General features: G+C 45.2%; 1 protein-coding gene across 4 annotated transcripts in view; it reads right to left on the bottom strand.

Annotated features, from left to right (window-relative positions):
* Window positions 1-22,659, bottom strand: part of PIBF1 (progesterone immunomodulatory binding factor 1) — a 391,620-nt gene that overhangs the window by 72,962 nt on the left and 295,999 nt on the right. For all 4 annotated transcript variants that reach the window (XM_029603019.1, XM_029603020.1, XM_029603018.1 and 1 more), the window contains exon 15: window positions 10,572-10,702. In XM_029603019.1, coding sequence (XP_029458879.1) covers window positions 10,572-10,702 — 131 coding nt within the window. The remainder of the gene's footprint in view (window positions 1-10,571; window positions 10,703-22,659) is intronic.

The following is a 22,659-nucleotide window of genomic DNA, read 5'->3' as shown; positions in this document are numbered from 1 at the left end:
TTATCGTATTTTCTTTTTTTGGATCCTTCTTCCAATTTTTGAATGAAGATCTTTTGGCTAAAATGGCTTCTTTCCCCTCCCCTTTTAACCATGCCGGTAACCGTTTTGCCTGTTTTCCACCTTTCTTAATGTGTGGAATACATCTGGATTGTGCTTCTAGGATGGTATTTTTTAACAATGACCACGCCTCTTGCACTTTTTACTTTTAACAATGACCACGCCTTTTGCACTTTTTACTTTTGTAGCTGCTCCTTTCAGTTTTTCCCCAACAATTTTTCTCATTTTATCAAAGTTTCCCTTTTGAAAGTTTAGCACGAGAGCCGTGGATTTGCTTAATGTCCCACTTCCAGTCATTAATTCAAATTTGATCATATTATGATCACTATTGCCAAGCGGCCCCACCACCGTTACCTCTCTCACCAAATCCTGTGCTCCACTGAGAATTAGGTCTAAATTTGCTCCCTCTCTCATCGGTTCCTGAACCAATTGCTCCATAAAGCTATCATTTATTCCATCCAGGAACTTTATCTCTGTAGCATGTCCCGATGATACATTTACCCAGTCAATATTGAGGTAATTGAAATCTCCCATTATTACCGCACTACCAATTTGGTTAGCTTCCCTAATTTCTCTTAGCATTTCACTGTCAGTCTCACCATCTTGACCAGGTGGGCGGTAGTATACTCCTATCACTATAGTCTTCCCTGACACACAAGGGATTTCTACCCATAAAGATTCAATTGTGCATTTAGTCTCATGCAGGATGTTTATCCTGTTGGACTCTATGCCATCCTGGACATAAAGCGCCACACTGCCTCCCAGGTGCTCCTCTCTATCATTGCGATATAATTTGTACCCCGGTATAGCACTGTCCTAATGGTTGTCTTCCTTCCACCATGTCTCTGAGATGCCAATTAAGTCTATGTCATCATTCACTGCTATACATTCTAATTCTTCCATGTTACTTCTTAGATTTCTTGCATTAGCATACAAACATTTCAGTTTGTTTTTGGTTTGTATTTTCATTCTGCTTTTTGATAGGGATAAGTTAGAATTTTTTAGCTCACATGAGTTTTTAGTTACAGGTACTTGGACTACTTTTCTTATTATTGGAACCTCACTGTCGAGATGCCCTAATTCTAATGCATCATTAGTATCCTTTGAAGATACCTCTCTCCCAACCATGCGCTGCTGAGCGACTGTCAGCTTTCCCCTTTGTTCTAGTTTAAAAGCTGCTCAATCTCCTTTTTAAAGGTTAGCGCCAGCAGTCTGGTTCCACCCTGGTTAAGGTGGAGTCCATCCCTTCGGAAGAGACTCCCCCTTCCCCAAAAGGTTCCCCAGTTCCTAACAAAACTGAATCCCTCTTCCTTGCACCATCGTCTCATCCACGCATTGAGATTCCGGAGCTCTGCCTGCCTCTGGTGACCTGCACGTGGAACAGGGAGCATTTCAGAGAATGCTACCCTGGAGGTTCTGGATTTAAGCTTTCTACCTAAGAGCCTAAATTTGGCTTCCAGAACCTCCCTCCCACATTTTCCTATGTCGTTGGTGCCCACATGTACCACGACAGCCGGCTCCTCCCCAGCACTGTCTAAAATCCTATCTAGGTGACGCATGAGGTCCGCCACCTTCGCACCAGGTAGGCATGTTACCAGGCGATCCTCACGCCCACCAGCCACCCAGCTGTCTACATTCCTAATAATCAAATCACCAATTATGATGGCCGACCTAACCCTTCCCTCCTGGGCAGTAGGCCTTGGGGAGATATCCTCGGTACGAAAGGATAGTGCATCACCTGGAGAGCAGGTCCTTGCTACAGGATCCTTTCCTGCTACACCAGGTTGATGCTCTCCAATCATGAGACCTTCTTCCTCCAAGGCAGCACCAGGGCTGCCAGTCTGAAGTTGGGACTTGGCTACTATGTCCCTGAAGGTCTCATCTATATACCTCTCTGTCTGCCTCAGCTCCTCCAGGTCTGCCACTCTATCAAATGGATATGCAGTCCGCTAATCAGGAGGAGAGAGTCTGCTTACCCACAGGCTGCCCCAATTTGGTGGAATGGAAAGAGACAAACAATTGAGTGCTTTTATTGTGGGCAGCTGTACGGTCTAGATAGAATGCTAGAGCACGTTTACAATCAAGGGTATGCAGAGCCTGTTCTCCTGGAATGGAGTGAGGCCTGGGAATGAAGGTAGGTAGTATAATGGATTGATTAATGTGAAACTCCGATACTACCTTAGGTAAGAACTTAGGGTGAGTGCGGAGTACTGCCCGGTCCTGCAGAAGTTTAGTGTAAGGCGGATAGGTAACTAGGACCTGTAACTCACTAACTCTGCAAGCAGATGTTATTGCCAAAAGAAAAATCACTTTCCATGTCAGACAGCGAAGATCACAGGATTGGAGAGGCTAGAATGATGGTTTCATGAGCCTTCCCAAAACCAGATTCAGGTCCCAAGAAGGGGCCAGAGGGCACAGTGGAGGCTTGAGGTGAAGCAAGCCCTTCAGAAAACGTGTTACGAGGGGTTGTAAAAGAGGAATATCCCCGACACCTCTATTGGAAGGCTGCTACCGCATTGACATGCATTCTGATGGAGAAGGAGGATTTTAGACCTGATTCTGACAAGTGCCAGAGATAGTCTAGAAACTTCGTGGTGGAACAAGTAAAGCGATCAAGGGATTGAGAAGAACACCATGATGTAAACCTGTTCCATTTGTAGAGGTAAGATTTTCTCATGGAAGGCTTCTGTGAAGCAATCAGGACACTGGAAACTGGCTCCGAAAAGTTAAGTGGCTGAAGAATTAATCTTTCAACATCCAGGCCGTCAGAGACGAGGCCTGAAGATTGGGGTGGCGTAGGCACCCGTCGTTCTGAGTGCTCAGAAGCGGGTCTTTTCCCAAGGGAATGTGCCTGCGAATGGAGAGGTCCTGAAGAATTGGAAACCATACCAGGCGAGGCCAGTGAGGTGCTATCAGGATCATGCGCCCCTTGTCCTGACGTAACTTCACGAGAGTCTTCGAGAGAATTGGAAGTGGAGGGAATGCATATAGGAAACCAGTTGCCCATGAGAGGGAGAACGCATCTCTTGGCTGAGAGTGTTGGCTGCAAGTGAGAGAGCAAAAGTTCTCTACTTTGTGGTTTTGAGGTGACGCAAAGAGGTCTATGTGGGGGCAACCCCAACGTTGGAATATTGAGTCCGCTACAGTGGGGTCGAGGGACCACTCATGTGGTTGAAAGGTGCGACTCAGCTTGTCCGTCAACACATTGTCCACTCCCGGCAAGTAGGTGGCCCTGAGGTACATCGAATGGGAGAGGGTCTCCGCCCATATCTGCGCAGCCTCCTGACACAGTAGGTAGGAGCCCGTCCCTCCCTGTTTGTTGATGTACCACATGGCCACCTGGATGTCCGTCTGAATGAGGGTGACCTGGTTGGAAAGGTGATCCTGAATACCCTGAGAGCATATCTGATTGCTCGAAGCTCCAGGAAATTGATTTGGTGTTTGGCTTCCTCTGGAGACCAAATTCCTTGTGTCTGCAAATCGGCGACATGGGCTCCCCAGCCTAGGTTGGAAGCATCGGTGGTGAGAATTATTTGAGGGTCTGGAGCCTGGAAGGGCAGGCCTCGGAGGAGATTGATCTGATTTTGCCACCAGGCTAGAGACTGACAAAGTGAGTCGGATTGAGTCCATTGTGACCGTAGAGTCCACTGCTTGTTACCCCAATGGCCAAGCGGGCCATTGGGGTAACTTGTACTGAGGACGCCATGTGTCCTAGCAGGATGAGGAAGTGGCGTGCAGTCATGCGGTGCTGAGACTGTAGCTGGTGTGTGAGAGAGATGAGAGTGAGAGCTCGCTGTTGAGGCAGAAATGCCTTTGCCTGCAAGGTGTCCAAGTCTGCCCCAATGAATGATAGAGTTTGAGATGGGACTAACCAGGATTTTACGTAGTTGACGAGAAATCCTAGCGAAGTCATAGTGTGTAAAGTAAGACGTAGGGACAACAAAGCAGCCTGCTGAGTGGGATCCCTGATCAACCAATCGTCTAGATAGGTGTAGATGTGAACATCTTGAGTCCGGAGGAAGGCTGCTACTACTACGAGGCACTTGGTGAAGACTCGTGGTGCAGATGCCAGACCGAATGGGAGCACTCTGTATTGATAGTGCTTGGGGCCTACCAGAAATCTCAAGAACCTGTGATGAGGTGGAGTTATCGCAATGTGTGTATACACGTCTTGGAGATCGAGAGAGATGGGCCAGTCTCCGTTTTGCAGAAGAGGAAGGAGGGAACCCAAGGTTACCATCTTGAACTTTTCTCGGTGGAGGTACTTGTTGAGGGCACGTAGGTCCAAGAATTGGACAAACGCCTCCTGATTTTTTGGGGATCAGAAAGTACCGGGAATAGAATCCTAGGCCTTGTTGGGAGTAGGGCACTGCCTCTATTGCTCCTGACTGGAGGAGGAGGGAGACCTCCTGCTCCAGGAGAAGTGAGTGGTCTGATGTTCTCCACGTCAGTAGAGGTGGGGAGTCCAGTGGGATGGAGAGAAAGTTCAGGTGATAACCTTGAGAGATTATGGCAAGGACCCACTGGTCTGAGGTGATTGTGTGCCGCCTGTTGTTGAAATGGCACAATCGACCTCCCACTGGTATCTGAGGCAGTGGAAACTGGCTGCTGCTCTCTATGCAGGAGTCAAAAGCTAGAAGCAGGGCCCGGCTGAGGAGCTACCTGCGGCTTTTGTTTCCGCGGTTGACGAGACTGGGCCTTTTGCAAAGGTCTCATGGAACAAGTTCTAGATTGTGGTGGATAGGACTTCTTTGGACGGAAGAATGACTTTTTAGTATCCTTCCTGAATGGCTGTTTGGAGGAATACTCAGAGGGCATCAGAGAGAGCTGGAGAAGGGTCTCATGATGGTCCTTGAGTTCCGCCACCGTCCACTGAATCTGTTCGCCAAACAGATTGTCGCCTAAGCAGGGCAGATCAGATAATCTGTCTTGTACTTCAGGGCACAAGTCAGACGACAAGCCAGGCCCATCTTCTTAGCAAAATAGCAGTTGCAGATACCCTGGAAGCAGTGTCAAAGATATCATAAGAGGATCTGATTTCATGCTTCCCTGCCTCAAAACCCTTGTGTACCAGGGCTTGAAGCTGTTCCTGGAATTGCTGAGGCAGGGACTCTGCAAAGTCCTGTATCTGCTTGAATAAGACCCTGTTGTACTGGGTCATATACAGCTGGTAAGAGGCGATCCGAGAGATGAGCATTGATCCCTGGAAGACACGTCGGCCAATGGCATCCAGGAATTTCTGTTCCTTACCTGGGGGAAAGGAAGAGTGGGGTTTTGATCATTTTGTCCTCTTTTGGGCAGATTCTACAACCACAGATTGGTGATCCAGCTGAGGTTTCTGGAATCCTGGGGCTGACTGGACCAAATAAGTGGTATCAGCTTTTCTGTTGACTGGAGCAACAGAACCAAGGTGTTCCCAGTTCTTTTTGAGGAGATCCAAAAGAACCTGGTGAATAGGAATGGAGGTTATTTCCTTGGGAGCATCCAGGAATTGTAACACCATCATCATTTGATGCCTATCATCTTGCTCAGTCTGTAATTGGAAGGGAACCAATTCAGACATTTCCTTCACAAAATTTATGAAGGACAAGTCCTCTGGAGGAGAACACTTCCTACTTTCAGTAGGAGAAGGTGGCGATGGTAAATCATCGGTGTCTTGAGATGAATCGTCAGTCTAGGTATCATAGGGATCAGCACCTGTCCTTGTAGGAACCTGAGAAGGACGGGACGATGGTATTCCTGAAGGTCCTGGTCTAGGATCGGAAGGCATCGAGGGAAGTCCTGGAGGCACCGATGAAGGCATCAAGGGCACCGGTGCAGGCATCGATGGATGGATCGGTGGCGCCGATGGGCGCGTCGGCATCGATGGTTGAGGCATCGGCAGGACTCCCGATGGAGGAATGCGGAACCGTGTTTCCGCTCCCAATGACAGGGTAAGCGGGGAAGGCACCGGAGCCATCAGTGACCCAGGATCCATTGGTGGAAAAGTGGCTATGAGCGCTTCCATCTTCGAGAGCAGCGGTGCCAATGCTGCCGGAATGGGATCGATGGTCGGTTCCGCGACCGGCACCGATGTCAGCGCCGGGGGACCTTGGAGTCTGTGCAAGCAGCCCCGGCTCCGGAAGGGAAGAAGGAGGCAGAGGCATAGCCGGAGGGACCACTGTTAAAGGCGGAGTCGCGGCTCCCGATACCCGTCTGGGTGAGGGTTGCCTCAGTGATTTTCCTTTATTGAGGGTCCGAGACTTCCGGTGTTGATGCCGATGTTTCTCTCTACGTCAAAGTTTCAAGCAATATATCCACACGTCCACGCAGTACGTCCAAGCTTAGACTTAGAAAAAACAACTTCAAGGGGATGCAGGTGGAGAACACCTGTTACAGGTAAGCAATTCTACATTCTCCAAGGATAAGAAGGATGACAATCCTCACACATGGGGATTCCCTGAACAAAAAAAAGGGGAAAAAGTCCAAAACAGTGGACAGAAACTGTTTTTAGTGACTTTTTTCTTTTTTTTAATAGGGGTAGCCTGGAACCAAAACAACAGAACCTAGGTAGAGTTGGAGTTATGTTCTACAGCTCAAAAAGGCTCTTAAGGATAGAATGGCCAAATCTACTGTTGCATCACAATCCCTGACCAATCAATAATGTGATATGAATGTGTGGACAGAACTCCAGGCTGCAGCCTTGAAGATCTCAATCAGGGAGGCCGATCTTAGGTAGGCTGACACTACTCATGGCTTGGACACTATGAGCCTTGACATGCCCCACCAGATTTAGGCCTGCCCGGGCATAACAGAAGGAAATGCAATCTGCAAGGCAATACGAAAGGGTGTGTATGGCAATGGCAATTCATAAGAATATAAGATTTGCCATACTGGGTCAGACCAAAGGTCCATCAATACCAGTATCCTGTTTCCAACAGTGGCAAAGTGCCTAGCAGGAACCCAAAAAGTTGATAAATTCCATGCTGCTTATCCCAGGGTTAAGTAGCAGAGCTCCCCAAGTCCACCTTAATAATGGTTTGTGATCAAGAACTTGTCCAAACCTTTTTTAAAACCAGCTACACAAACAGCTTTCACTACATCCTTTGGCAACAAATTTCAGAGTTTAATTATGCAATGAGTAAAAAAAAATATTTTCTCTATTTGTCTCAAATGTATCACCTAGAAACTTAATTGAATGACTACTAGTCTTTGTACATTTTAGAAGAGTAAACAACTGATTTGCATTTACACACTCCACTCTACTATTTTATAGACCTCTGTCATATCTCCTCTCAGCAGTCTCTCCTCCAGGTTTGCCGATATCAAAAGAAATAAAAAGCTGAGTGTACTTTCAAAGGGCTGCATACTGCTCTCTTGCAATTCAAACTGTGTAGCACTTATTCACCCCCGTGGACATGTGGCCTGGGAAAGAATATTATAAGAACGAGTGACTGGTTAAGGTGGAATTCTGACAATACCTTAGACAGGAACTTAGGATACATATGCTGAGCCACCCTATTGTGAAAAAAACTTGGTATAAGGTGGATAAGTCACTATGGCCTGAAGCTCACTGAATTTGCATGCAGGTTGGTTACTTCAGCTCACAGGAATCTATAGGCTCAAACGGAGCTTTCGTCAACTAAGTTAATAACGTGATGAGACCCCATGACACAGCAAGTAACTTGATAGGAGACTTCAAGTTAATCAAGCCCCCCCAATGAAACTGATAACTAAAGGCTGTACAGAGATGGTGGTGGTAAGCATCAAATGCACTGAGGTGAATCCCAACTGAATTGGTCTTAAGACCTGATTATGAAAGATGTAGAATGTAATCCAATATTTCCCTCACACCAAAAGGCAAACCTCCTTTACTTTAAACCAAGGGAATTCCTTGTGGAATTCTTCCTGAAAGCCATAAGAATATGACATACATCCCTCAAGATTCAGGGTTTGTAGAGCTATCCTCTCAACATCCAGGCTTAGGACCAGGGACCTGAAGCTGGGATGGCACACCAGCCCCCAATTTTGAGTGATGAGAGTTGGAGAATTCCGCAGTCTGACTGGATTCCTGATGGACATCTCCTTTAGGAGTGGAAATCAAATTATTTCAGTCAATAGGGAGTTATAAAAATCATAGTTCCCTAGTCTCTTCTGAGTTTAGATAAAGTTATTGCCACTAGAGAAATTGGAGGATAATAGGATAATCATGCAGTAGTCCCTGAAGCTAATTCAGAGCAAAGGCAACTGAAGTGAGTTTGCATTGAGTCCCCCATTTGGAGCAGAAAAGTGGGACCATTCTCATTAGAGGGGATGCAAAAAGATCTACTATGGGTGTGCTCCACTCATGGAATATCTGATTTGCTATGATCCTGTTCCAGGATCATTCATGGGGTTCCAGGAACCAACTCAGTGTCTGCTAGGAACATTCTCCTTGCCCACCAGGCATGTGGCTCTGAGAATCATTCCCTGACAAATGGTTCAGTCCCACGTTTGCACAGTCTTCTGACACAAAAGGTACAATTCCATTTCTTCCTGCTTGTTGAGGCAGCACATCTCTACTTGATTTTCCATCTGATGAGGATAACTTTGTTGGCTAACAAATCCCAGAATGCCTATAGAGCATTTTGTATTGTCTTTCATTCTAGGAAATTTATCTGATGAAGCTTTTGCTGAGATCAAAGGTTCTGGGTGCAAAATCCTTTCACATAGGCTCCACATCCCAGGTTGGATGCATCCATGGTTTGGACAATGTTAGGACAAAAAGTACTGCAGCAGTCCTTGAACCGGGCTCTGCTCATTTTGGTATTTGTGTGCTAGATGAATCTAAGAATCCAGACTCAAGACTGCTGATAGTCTGGTGTATAGTCCCACCCTTGAGGATCCAGACTGGTCCTTAGGAGATTCAAAACTATGCTGGGACACCTGGAAGGTATTCCTAGCATTTAGACAGCTAGGAGGCCAAGTGATGGTATGAAATCCTAGCAGAAGACCCATGAGCTTTTTTTCCCCCCTATGTACACTAATGTTATGTGATATGAAAATACTGAAGCTCTGTGTTAATTCTGTAAGCAGTTGTGTCTCAAGTATTGACTGAAAATCTCCAGAGAGATAGCTGTGGTGGTAGTCTGCTGTAGCAGCATAGTTCTCCCTCTCTTCTAGAGGGATCCCTTCCAGCTCACTGCAAGGACCTTAGGAGAGACTATGCCAGGACACATGGTGGCTACCTCTGCATTGGGCTCAGAAACCCATCTCGTCCTCTTAGGTTGGAAAGTAGAAATAGTTCCAAGAGCGGGACCAAGAGAGAGAAGCATCTCGGCAACATTTTAAGCTGGCGACCAAATACCAAAGTCCTTTGACTCCTACCAAAAGACACCATGCTTGCTTCCTCCACATGAAAAGCTACGTAACTTGGCAGGGCCCGGCTCACTGAAGAGGAGAAGCAAAGGCATCGTCAACTCTATCTTTACTGTGCCACTCAAGTGCACTTTGCCAGCTGTTGTCCTGAAAAGGCGGGAATCTTCCAAGCCTAGGGTTGGTGGGAGAGGCCCAACCCTAGGCTTGGTGGGAGAGGCCCAACCCTAGGCTTGGAAGATTCTCGCCTGGACTGACTATCAGATCAAGGTCTGCCCCATGTTGGCTAAGCCGTAAGTTCAGCAATTGAGATAATCAATGATGCTGGCCTGTAGCGGTTAGGCTCCTAAAGTAGCTGATTTTGTTTTTAACTGATATCCATAACTAGCATCTTTCATTTTTCTGATTATTATTTTTTTTTATTTATTGCAGTTTCATACAATGTAATCAAAGTGATATACATATGTATATATAACCATATTGATGTGGTAAGAAGTTTGATGTTATTCCAAAATGTGCTCAAAGGGGTGATCCATGAGGGTATCCGGAGGTCACTCTTAGGAAGGGGGTGGGGTGGGATACTGTCAGATCTTGAACTGGTGGCTGTAGAAGCAGCAGACTGGAACCATCCAGAGAGAGCCATATTAGCTGTGGATAACCTGGGAAGCAGTATTATTCCTACTCTTCAAATGATCAAACACCTTCCTAGGAGCGATTTGTCCAACCCGAATTTCAGATGCAGATTGCACTTCTACCATCTGCTGGAGACAGAGAAATTCTGAGGAGCTGCAGGTGGCACATTGCCCTATAAAGGATGACATCATTAAAACAGTTGTTCTCTGCATCCATTTGCTGGTAGGGGGCCAAAACCATGCAATCTGGACTGGTCTGGTGGGATAAGGAAATTAAGTTTATAATAAATGCTTCTCTACTTGCAGCTTCATCATGTATAAGTTACAGAAACATCATGATTATGGACAGCAAAACGTTCATCTAATGGGCAACCTTTATGTAATTTAAAAGTCAGAAAAGAATAATTTAAGATTGAGGAGAAGGTACAAAGTGCTGGCAAATATCTAAAAATATTTTTCCCTCTATATTTTATTTTTTTCAGGGCTCAGATATGACAAGTGTTGTTTTTGAAATAGTATTATTATAACAAAAGAAGTCATTATACTTACCTGACATTACTTTCTAGTTGAGAAATGTTTTCATTAAGTGCTTGAATCTCCAAATCTCTTTGACGTACAGACTCAATGAGGTATCGATATGGTTGTTGTGCTTGATTCAACAAGGCATTGGCTCTATCAAGCTAATAAATGAAGAGAGTCATTGCTTTCTTAGGATAGCTATACAATTATACATTTATAAGTACTCTTTCCTCTGTAAATTATTCTTTGTAGTTTAATGGAAAAGTACTGCAAAACCATGAACTATTTCCTTCTGTATCTAATAAATTATCTAAATTTTGGATAGACAAAATCAGGGTATATCAGGTCAATGACTCTTACCATAATATTCAAGAAATGAGGGAAAAGGTATAATTTTTCATGTTCTATTATCACTTATGACAATTTTATGGAATCTCTTTAATCATTAAACTTTTTAATGCATGACCAATATATACATAACCTTTTTAACCTCTGGGTTCTTTATCCATCCGCCTAACCTTGGTTCCCTACTCTCCCCTCCAGCTTTCTTAAATGCTCCCTTTCCAGGGTCTCTTTCTTGTCCAATAATAGAAGAAATGCCATACTTGGTCAGACCAATGATCCATCACGCCTAACATCCTGTCTTAGTGGTCAATCAGCAAAATCTTCATCTAATGGGCAACCTTTATGTAATTTAAATGTCAGAAGAGAATAATTTAAGATTGAGAAGATACAAAGTGCTGGCAAATATCTAAAAATATTTTTCCCACTATATTTTATTTTTTTCAGGGTTCAAGTATGACAAGTGTTGTTTTTGAAATAGTATTAATAATTATAACAATATACCCAACAAATCCTAATGGGGAGATCCATTTCCTGTTGTTTACTCCAAGCAGGTAGTGTTTGCAATGATAGGTTTCATCAACTGTGTATGTGTGTTGGGGGTGTTGGCACTATATTTTAGGGAAGGCATAGAGTCAAACAGGATAAAAATCCTGTAGGAGACTAAATCCACTGTGGAATCTTTACGGATAGAAATTCCATGAGTGATGGAGAAGAGCATAGTGGTGGAGTATATTACTGTTGCCTGGCCAGAATGAACAGATGGATGATGAAATACCAACAGAAAGTGGGGAAGATAAATTTGGCAGCAAAGTAATAAATGGAGGATTTCAATTAAATGGGTTAATGTCACATCAGTTTATGCTAGGGAAGTGAAGTTTCTAGATGAAATAAATTACTTACATGGAACAGATGGTTCAAGAACAGATGAGGGGAAGAGTTATTTTAAACCTAATTCTTAGTGGAAAGTAGGATTTAGTGTGAGAGGCGATGCTACTAGTTCACTTGGCAACAGTGATCATAACGCAATCAAATATGACTTAATAACTGGAGGGAGGACATTAAGGAAAACTACTGCTCTAGTGCTTAACTTTCAAAAGGAAGAAAATGAGGAAAGCAGAAAAATAACTAAAAGCTGCAATGGTTATGAGTTTTACATCAGGCATGAAAATGGTTTAAAAATAAAGCAAAAAACTTTAATTTTGTTATTTGACTTATTTATTTTACAGATTTTTATATAGTGTTATGAATCTTTGACCCCTGAGGAAGGCAGCTAATTTGGTGAAACATGGGTCTAAATCGGGCAATTTTGAGTGGAAGCACAGTTTGTCATTAAGGGAAGAATCTAGCACCCTTTAAGGAGTTAGGCAACTGTTTTTCTTTTTTGAGGTTGTTTTTGTTGGTGATACACTTTTGTGTACTAAAATTATCTACTTTTTGATCTGATAAAAAGTTTATTACGTTTTTGACACTGTATATTGCTTTAAATTGGCAAATGATTAAATACTGAGTGCTGTGCTCTGATTCTACTTGCAACCCATTGCAAGGCAAGAGGCAGTGGATAAAGTGTCAACATGAGAAAAGCAGAGTTGCTCTGAGGACAGCAGGATGTATTCCTCACACATGGGTGACATCATTGGATGAAGCTTGGCATGGAACTTTGATCTCAAAGAATCTAGAACTTTCAAACATGCCATACTGAGCATATACAGTAGTCATCATTCTGCCCCCTAAGCAGAGTCCCTCAGTCCATAATATATCTAATACATGGGGGAAACCAACTCCCAGGGGAGGTGGGTGAGTTTCATGAGGACTTAACATCCTGCTGTCCTCTGAGAACACCTGTTACAGGTAAGCAATTCTGCTTTCTCCGAGGACAAGCAGAATGGTAGTTCTCATACATGGGTGAATCCCAAGCTATGGGCTGTCTGAGCATGACAAAATGGGAAACCGCACTGTGCTGAAAGCACCACCTCTCTCCCTTTTGCCTGTGAGGCAACTGACCCACAAATGGGTCTAGGTGTGTAAAAGAGTTGGATTCTACAAAAAGAAAACCATAGAAAAGACTAATATACAAAACCCCGATGCGTAACAGAGGCGCCTAAGGCAGGGGAGTGATGCGTGTGCCAATAAGAAACACTCCGCATCACGGAAAACATTACAAGCAAGGTTTTGGATCAGTAAACCATGACAACGACAGTAGGTCTAGAACCCTCTGGATAAAAGAAGTCGTCTAGAGATGTAAACAAGAGAAGGACTCTTGCACAAAGACCGCACAGTTTTCTTTGGTGTTACAAGACAACTAAAAAACCACCAGGGTTTGAAAACTCCCCAGAAAGAAACTGTGGTCCACTGTCATCCGAAGGACAGAATGTCACTGCAGTATACCCATGTTTGGCTAATAGGCAGAAAACCCAAGCAACGCTTGGAAGAATAATCAGCAACAACGACAGGGTCTGTGACAGACCGTACATGTCAAAGCACCAGATATAGCTGATCAAGAGGACAGCATCAAGAGTTTCAAAGAATGAAAGGCAATCCCTGAATGGGATCGCTAGCCCAAACCTCCAAGCAGGGAGATATGTTAGGCTTGAAGCTCACCCACACTGCACCCTGTCAAGGGCAAGGCTATCCATCCTGTGTACAGGATAGTTCAGGTGAGCAGGAAGGCACTTTGGGCAACCTAGTGAAGTGAGAAAAACTAAAGGCAGAATTGGCCAAGCTTGGTGAAAATATAGGGAAAAAGTGGTGTATCTTTCCCTGCAGGTATACATTAAGATATACCACGAATGCCTTGGTTTTTCTCCTCCTCCCCCCGAAATTCCAATTGGAAGTTGGAAGGAGCATAGAATACAAGGAGGCAGCCCGCTGGACTGCTAGGGTAAGCATAAATCACTAGATTTTATATCTCAATTCCACTGCTAATTCCAGTAGGGAGTTACCCACCGAGATAGAACCTCAGCCTGCTTTGAACAGCTGAAACTGAGAGCGAATCCCCCAGGAAAGAAATCCAGAAACATTCCACTAAGAATGGAAGCCGGGGTGCCGCAAGTGCAAACCCCTTTTGAACAGGATTTCTTCACTGGCCTGGAAACTCTAAGGGTGCCAGGGCAGGGCAAGGGCAACCTCGGAACACATTGCCCCAAACCTGGCTTAAGTATTAATACCTCAACCATTATTACATATACTTTCCCCCAAGGAACAATCGTTGCATGAACCAGGACTCCCCTGTCGGCAGATAGGGTTATCCGTAAAATAAGGAAGTATAACTTGCAAGCCACTGCAACCAAAGAATAGTACCTCTGTTGTGGGGTCCCTTGTCTTCCAACTTCCCTATGGCATCTAGCTTCCTATGCTTGCGTTCTAGAGGGGCGGAGGCATGGGTAAGAGAATGCCAGGCCTTCTTTAAGGCGGACTCCACGACCACCATCTGGTGGGGGAGCTGTCTTCTCTCAAAACTCAGGGCCTGTTACACCAAGTAGGTGGTATTGACCTTCCTGTTAACTGGGGAGAGTGAGATGGGGTGTTCCCACATGCTATGAATCAAGTTTACTTAGGGAATAGCCATTGCTATTAATTGCATCAGTAGCATGGGATCTTCTTAGTGTTTGGGTAATTGCCAGGTTCTTGTGGCCTGGTTTGGCCTCTGTTGGAAACAGGATGCTGGGCTTGATGGACCCTTGGTCTGACCCAGCATGGCAATTTCTTATGTTCTTAGAACATGCCATACTGGATCAGACCAAGGGTCCCTCAAGCCCAGCATCTTGTTTCCAACAGTGGCCAATCCAGGCCATAAGAAACTGGCAAGTACCCAAAACCTAAGTCTATCCCATGCTACTGTTGCTAATAATAGCAGTGGCTATTCTCTAAGTCAACTTAATTAATAGCAGGTAATGGACTTCTTCTCCAAGAACTTATCCAATCCTTTTTTAAACACAGCTACACTAACTGCACTAACCACATCCTCTGGCAACAAATTCCAGAGTTTAAGTGTGCGTTGAGTAAAAAAGAACTTTCTCCAATTAGTTTTAAATGTGCCACATGCTAACTTCAAGGAGTGCCCCCTAGTCTTTATATTATCCGAAAGTGTAAATAACTGATTCACATTAACCCGTTCTAGATCTCTCATGATTTTAAACACCTTTATCATATCCCACCTCAGCCGTCTCTTCTCCAAGCTGAAAAGTCCTAACCTCTTTAGTCTTTCCTCATAGGGTAGCTGTTCCATTCCCTTTATCATTTTGGTCGCCCTTCTCTGTACCTTCTCCATCACAACTATATCTTTTTTGAGATGCGACCAGAATTGTACACAGTATTCACGGTGCGATCGCACCATGGAGCGATACAGAGGCATTATGACATTTTCCGTTTTATTCACCATTCCCTTTCTAATAATTCCCAACATTCTGTTTGCTTTTTTGACTGCTGCAGCACACTGAACTGATGATTTCAATGTGTTATCCACTATGATGCCTAGATCTCTTTCTTGGGTGGTAGCTCCTAATATGGAACCTAACATTGTTAACTATAGCATGGGTTATTTTTCCCTATATGCATCACCTTGCACTTATCCACATTAAATTTCATCAGCCATTTGGATGCCCAATTTTCCAGTCTCACAAGGTCTTCCTGCAATTTATCACAATCTGCTTGTGATTTAACTACTCTGAACAATTTTGTATCATCTGCAAATTTGATTACCTCACTCGTATTTCTTTCCAGATCATTTATAAATATATTGAAAAGTGTGGGTGCCAATACAGTTCCCTGAGGCACTCCACTGCCCACTCCCTTCCACTGAGAAAATTGTCCATTTAATCCTACTCTGTTTCCTGTCTTTTAGCCAGTTTGTAATCCACGAAAGGACATCACCACCTATCCCATGACTTTTTACTTTTCCTAGAAGTCTCTCATGAGGAACTTTGTCAAATGCCTTCTGAAAATCAAAATATACATCATCTACCGGTTCACCATTATCTACATGTTTGTTAACTCCTTCAAAGAAGTGATGCAGATTTTTGAGGCAAGACTTGCCTTGGGCAAAGCCTTGCTACCATTAAACATGTATTTCTGTATGTTCTATGATTTTGATATTTAGAACACTTTCCACTATTTTTCCTGGCACTGAAGTCAGGCTAACTGGTCTGTAGTTTCCTGGATCATCCCTAGAGCCCTTTTTAAATATTGGGGTTACATTAGCCACCCTCCAGTCTTCAGGTACAATGGATGATTTTAATGATGGGTTACAAGTTTTTACTAATAGGTCTGAAATTTCACCTTTATCCACATGTTTATTGACCCCTTCAAAAAAATGAAGCAGATTTGTTAGGCAAGACTTCCCTTGAAGTAAATCCATGTTGACTGTGTTCCATTAAACCATGTCTTTCTATATGCTCTACGATTTTGATCTTTAGAATAGTTTCCACTATTTTTCCTGGCACTGAAGGCAGGCTCACTGGTCTGGATTGCCCCTGGAACCCTTTTTAAATATTGGGGTTACATTGGCCACTCTCCAGTCTTCAGGTACAATGCATGATTTTAATGATAGGCTACAAATTTTAACTAATAGATCAGAAATTTCATTTTTGAGTTCCTGCAGTACCCTAGGATGTATACCATCCGGTCAAGGTGATTTGGCTACTCTTGTCTATTTGGCCTACTACATCTTTCAGGTTCACAGTGATTTGGTTCAGTTCGTCTGACTCATCACCCTTGAAAACCATCTTCAGTACTGGTATCTCCCCAATATCCTCATTAGTAAACACGGAAGCAAAGTATTCATTTAGTCTTTCTGCAATGGCCTAACCTTCCCTAAGAGCCCCTTTAACCCCTCGGTCATCTAAAGGTCCAACAGACTCCCTCACAGGGTTCTTGCTTCGGATATATTTTAAAAAGTTTTTATTATGAGTTTTTGCCTCTACAGCCAACTTCATTTCAAATTCTGTCTTCGCCTGTCTTATCAATGTTTTATACTTAACTTCACAATGCTTATGCTTTATCCTATTTTCTTCAGATGGATCCTTCTTCCAATTTTTGAAGGATGTTTTTTTTGGCTAAAATAGCCTCTTTCACCTCACCTTTTAACCATGCCGGTAATCATTTTGTCTTCCTTCCACCTTTCTTAATGCGTGGAATACATCTGGACTGCGCATCTAGGATTGTATTTTTAAACAATGTACATGCCTGTTGAACACTTTTAGCCTTTGCAGCTGCACCTTTCAGTTTTTGTCTAACTATTTTCCTCATTTTATCAAAGTTTCCCTTTTGAAAATTTAGTGTTAGAGCTGTAGATTTACTTATTGTCCCCCTTCTAGTTATTAGTTTAAATTTGATCATTTTATGATCACTATTGCCAAGAGGTCCCACCACCGTTACCTCTCTCACCAAATCTAAATCTAAAATGGCTTCCTCTCTCTTTGGTTCCTGAACCAATAGCTCCATGAAGCAGTCATTTATGACATCTAGGAACTTTGTTCAGCATGAAAAAAGATTTGCTAAAATATTTCAAAAAATGTGTCTGCAGTTTTGGATGCCAGATTAAGCAAAATCCAGTTCTCTTGATGAGATTTGATCGCCAAGCTACCCAAATAACTGAACTAGACCACCACTTAGCCACACAGGAAATGTTGATGGGAAAATAGAGGTGCAGATAAGAGGCCTTGGAGAAACAGAATGCTTTACTAACAGACAGAAAAGAAAACCAAGAAAATTAAGGAAGGAGAAATAACACACACATTGTTGCCCTCTCTGAATCTGTCAAGGATATGAGATTCTTCAATTAGGGCAAAAATATGATTACCTGGAAACCCCGACCTCTCCCTCGAAACGGAGTCAATGGTAGTGGAACAGGTGCATAGGATGGGAATCTACAAGGAAAGCTCAGCACGACTGAGATCTTAAATTATGTAAAGTGATAATTTGAAGAGCATACTGGAAGATAGGAGATCTACATTATAAAGATGCAAAATGTTTACTATTTACTGACCATTCACTTAGTTTTGGAAAATCGTAAAGCATTTAGCCCAGTCTGTCCTGAGCTATACGGTAGGGGCATTAAATTTACTCTCTTGTTCCTGGCAAAATTATGAGTGCTATTTGAGGGCAAAATGCTTTTCCTGCAGTCGAAGAATCAAATAGACAAATATGACAGGCTGCTTTAATAGGAATTACATGTGAGGCCTTATTATCAGTTTGAATTTTAGGCCCAAGTAAAGAGATCATTTTGAGGCCTCAATGGAGAAAATGTCTTGCTGTATTATTGTGGAGAACAAGGATGCCATTTTGGAGGGCAGTCAGCTCTGAAAACAAAGTTTGAACAACAGGAAATTAATACATATAAGAATATTCTTTTCATTGTTCTCATGAATCGCTGGTTGTTTTTCCCTTTGTGTCCAATCATTGAACCTTTTCTCATATTCGTTCAAGTCACATATATGGCATTGAAAACTTTCTGATTTTCTAATCAATTGGACAAACATGCCTTGCATAATGTCAATAAGTTAACCAACTTCTAGGATCAGCATTTCTTTTCTTGTTAAAGTTGGATGGATTTGGGGTGAATGAAGAATGTGTAGTTATTTTGCTCCCAAGAAAATTCATAGTAATCTCAGCCGCTCAACCTTAAAGAGATTGTCTTCAGATTAGAAACATGTTGAAAGGTACTGAAGATGCTGTCCCTTGGAGCATTTTATTTTGTTACTAGTTTAATGTGTTTTGTATGGGCGGTGTTTGGCTGAATGAGTATGTGTATATTGAAATGGCAGGATAGAAGGTTCAACAGGTACACAAGAGCAACCAACTTTAAAGATTTTCCTATGCTTAGTACAGAGCTATTGCATGTAAGATGGGGGATGCATGAGCTCAATATAGATGTGGATAATCAAGATAAAATGTTTTTTCTGATGTTTCAATGTCAGGATTTAAATGTTTATTCTCTTAGGGGCCTGATTTTTAAAAGCATTTATTTGCGCTGGAGGAGGACCCTTGGCCTGGAGCAGGATTGGTACTGCCCTCTGCTCGGACCCGGAGAGCACCTGCCACCAGGAGGCAGGAGCACAGGAGGAGACAGAGGCTAGCTGGAGCTTCGCTAATAGCAACCTGGAGTTCCCTAAGGTTGAGCCCTTGGTTACCCGGGCCGCCTGGTCTTAGGTGGGCCTCGCAGGGTCTCCTAGAGAGGAAGTGCAGGGGAGTGCCCACCACGAACAAGGGTGCGCGGTCAGTGTTCAGGCACAAAGGTTCAGAGGTCGCAGGAGGCTAGAAGAGAGTGTCCGAGTGGATAGCTAGGGTCAAGGCCAGAGTATCAGTCCAGAATGGTCGGCCGAAGCAGGGAGTCAGTACCTGTAGTCAATCCGGAAGTAGTTAGGTCAGGCAGAGGTCAAGTTCCAGGCAGCAATCAGGGATAGTTGGAGAGCAGGCGAAGGTCAGGCTTAGAGATGTTAGCGTAATCAGGCAGGCGAAGGTCAGGCTTGGTGATGTCAGCGTAGTCAGGCAGGCGAAGGTCAGGCTCCAGAAGGCACAAACGAAACAGAACCGGAACTTGAAGAGGAGCAGAGGCAACTAGGAAGGGACCTGGTCGAGTGACATCATCCAGGCGGGCCCAGGAGCCCTAGCGCGCCGCGGCCCCTTTAAATCAGGAGGAGGGGCGTGCGTGTGCACTAGGGGAAACCTGGAAGAGAGCGAGTTGGCCGTAAAATAGGCCCAGGAGGAGGACGGCGGCGGTGTCTCCACTGTGCTGCGAGGCCAAGTGACACCAGCAGGATTGCAGAGAAGAGGAGAGAGGGACAGATCACGGAGCCCGTGGCCGGCCGTCACAACAGTACCCCCCCTCCTCAAGGGCCACCTCCGAGGGGGGTGGGGTAGGGTTGGATGCTCCTCAAACAGGGACTCTTGTGTGTACGGTGATTGATCCTGGCTGGAGCACTGGGGATCAACTTTCTCAAGAGTGTTCATGGGAAATGGCTGAATGTCTTAACAGTACCGAAGAGGCTATGGAGAAGCCCCCCCCCCCCCCCCCCCACCTCCTGTGCCTCAAAGTGTAATCGGGTATGCAAACCCTGGACCTCCTCCTCTTTGTAAGCCAGGAGAGACACAAACCCTTTCATGATTCGCTTGTGTTCCCTTTCTAGGGTCTCATATTTAGCCATCCTGTGTGACAGTTGCTCCCTTCTGCTGTGTAAAGATGGTCTTTAACAGGTTTTTGTGGAGGAAGTTGGAATTGGTCTGAGACTCTTGGGACTTCCTACTTGAACTTGGAAGGTTAGGCAGGGCGGTCGCCACGATCAGAGAGGGGGAGATTCTGCAGGTTCCAGACAAGTCTCAGAATATTGTGGACCCCACTAAATAAGGTCAGCCGAGGCCCAGTCGAATTGTGGCTTATGTTTTTGTAGCCAAGGTAGGTCTAGAATAATGGGATTCACAGCTTTAGGAAGGACGTAGAAGGTGATGAGCTCGGTGTGATCGGTTCCCACCTTTAGCGTCAAAGGGTGTGTAACTTGAGACATCAGATCGGGAAGGAAGTTCCCATGGATAGAGGCAAGAGCCTCCGGTGAGGTCACAGTATTGATCTACGAGGTCTTGCTGGATGAAATTCCCTCCGGCGCTGGAGTCCACTAGAACCTGGGTATCGAAGCGGGTAGAGGCTTGCTCCAAGGAGGTGGATAAGAGAAGCAAGGGTGCTGTAGTAGTTAGGCCAAGGGCTATCGAACTCATGATCCCTTGGTGCGGGAAAGGCTCCTTTTCCTGAGGGTATTGAACACAGTGATGACCCCGATTCTCGCAATAGAGACAGAGACCGAACTGATGACGGCGGGATTTCTCCTCCTTGGATATATGAGTATGTCCTATTTGCATAGGTTCTTCGGAGTTCTCCGTGAGCAGTGGATGTTCTCGACGGCGGGAAATGAGACCCTCGAGCGGTTTCTCACAATAGGCCGGTTCTCTTGGACCCATTCCTGGAGTCGTGGTCCAATTTTCCCGTTAAGTCTATTAAGTCTTCCAAGGACGCAGGAATTTCTCGTGCAGCGAGTTCATCTTTTAGTCTGGGCGCCAGTCCTTCCAGAAAAATGGCATGTAGACTGTTCCCCTGCCAGTTCAGTTCCGTGGCCAATGTGCGGAGCTCAATAGCATAACCGGATAAGGAACAGTTCCCTTGTTTCAGCTGCAACAGATCAGAGCCCATTGTGGGAAGCCTGCCCGGTTCATCAAAGATTTGTTTGAAAGCAGATATAAACTGTGGAAGACTGGCCAGTAGCGAATCGGAGCGTTCCCAAAGCAGGGAGGCCTAGGCCAGGGCCTTGCCATCTAAAAGGGTCAAGATAGATGTGGTTTTACCAGGCCATTCGGGAAAAGTGTCACCTGCAGTGTGAAATGCATCTGGCAAAGGTTTAGAAACCCTCGACATTGTTTGGGGTCTCCTGAGTAGTGAGGCGGCGTTGATAAGAAGATGACTGCCCATCCAGGATTGGGGATGAGTGCGGGTTGCCAAAGAAGGTAATGGGACATTTAACTGGTTTAGGGAATCTTGTCGGATAGCGAGATGATTCACGTCCGCTACCACCTGGTCCAGCGTTGACTGGAGCTTCTGAATAATCCCAAGGTAGGAATCCAGTCGGGTGTGCTGATGCTCCAGGGAGGAGGACAGAGTCTCAAGGCATTGTTGCTGCTCCTGTACCTTGGAGACCAGGCCAGGAATGGCCTGTAAGGCAGAGGACTCCGCTGAGTCCATGGCCTTTGCAACTTGTTGTGCTGGAGGTGGACCATCGGCCTGGTGCAGGATTGGTACGGCCCTCCGGTCGGACCTGGAGAGAGCCTGCCACCAGGAGGTGGAGCACAGGAGGAGACAGAGGCTAGCTGGAGCTTTGCCAATAGCAATCCGGGGTTCCCTCAGGTTGAGCCCTTGGTTACCTGGGCCACCTGGTCTTAGGTGGGCCTCGCAGGGTCTCCTAGAGAGGAAGAGGAACACCAACCACGCACCCAACATGAACAAGGGTGCGCGGTTGGTGTTCAGGCACGAAGGTTCAGAGGTCGCAGGAGGCCAGAAGTGAGTGTCTGAGTGGATAGCTAGGGTCAAGGCCAGATTATCAGTCCAGAATGGTTGGCCGAAGCAGGGTTCAGTACCTGTAGTCAATCCGGAAGTACTTGGGTCAGGCAGAGGTCAAGTTCCAGGCAGTAATGAGGGATAGTCGGAGAGCAGGCAGAGGTCAGGCTTGGAGATGACAGCGTAGTCAGGCAGGCGGAGGTCAGGCTTGGAGATGTCAGCGTAGTCAGGCAGGCAGAGGTCAGGCTTGGAGATGTCAGCGTAGTCAGGCAGGCAAAGATCAGGCTTGGAGATGTCAGCGTAGTCAGGCAGGCGAAGGTCAGGCTCCAGAAGGCACAAACAAAACAGAACCGGAACTTGAAGAGGACCACAGGCAACTAGGATGGGACCTGTTGCAAAGGCAAGCTCTGACTGTCAGAGCTTGCTTTATATAGGGCTGGTCGAGTGACATCATCCAGGCGGGCCTGGCAGCCCTAGCACGCCGTGGCCCCTTTAAATTCTGTGGAGGGGCGCGAGTCCTAGGGGAAACCCGGAACAGAGGGGAGCTTGGCGGCAGTGAGTCATCCATAAGACAGGCCCAGGAGGAAGACGGCGGTGGCATCTTCACTGTGCCACAAGGCCAAGTGATGCTGGCAGGATCGCGAAGAAGAGGTGAGAGGGATAGACCACGGAGCCTGTGGCCGGCCGGCGCAACATTTACCTGCTTAAAACTAGGGTTTACATGGGTAAATGTGCTTTACC

This window comes from Rhinatrema bivittatum, chromosome 5 (assembly GCF_901001135.1).
Source record: "Rhinatrema bivittatum chromosome 5, aRhiBiv1.1, whole genome shotgun sequence".
Taxonomy (NCBI): Eukaryota; Metazoa; Chordata; class Amphibia; order Gymnophiona; family Rhinatrematidae; genus Rhinatrema; species Rhinatrema bivittatum.
The sequence above is the reverse complement of the archived record's forward strand: the minus strand, read 5'-3'. Positions and strand labels throughout refer to the sequence as shown.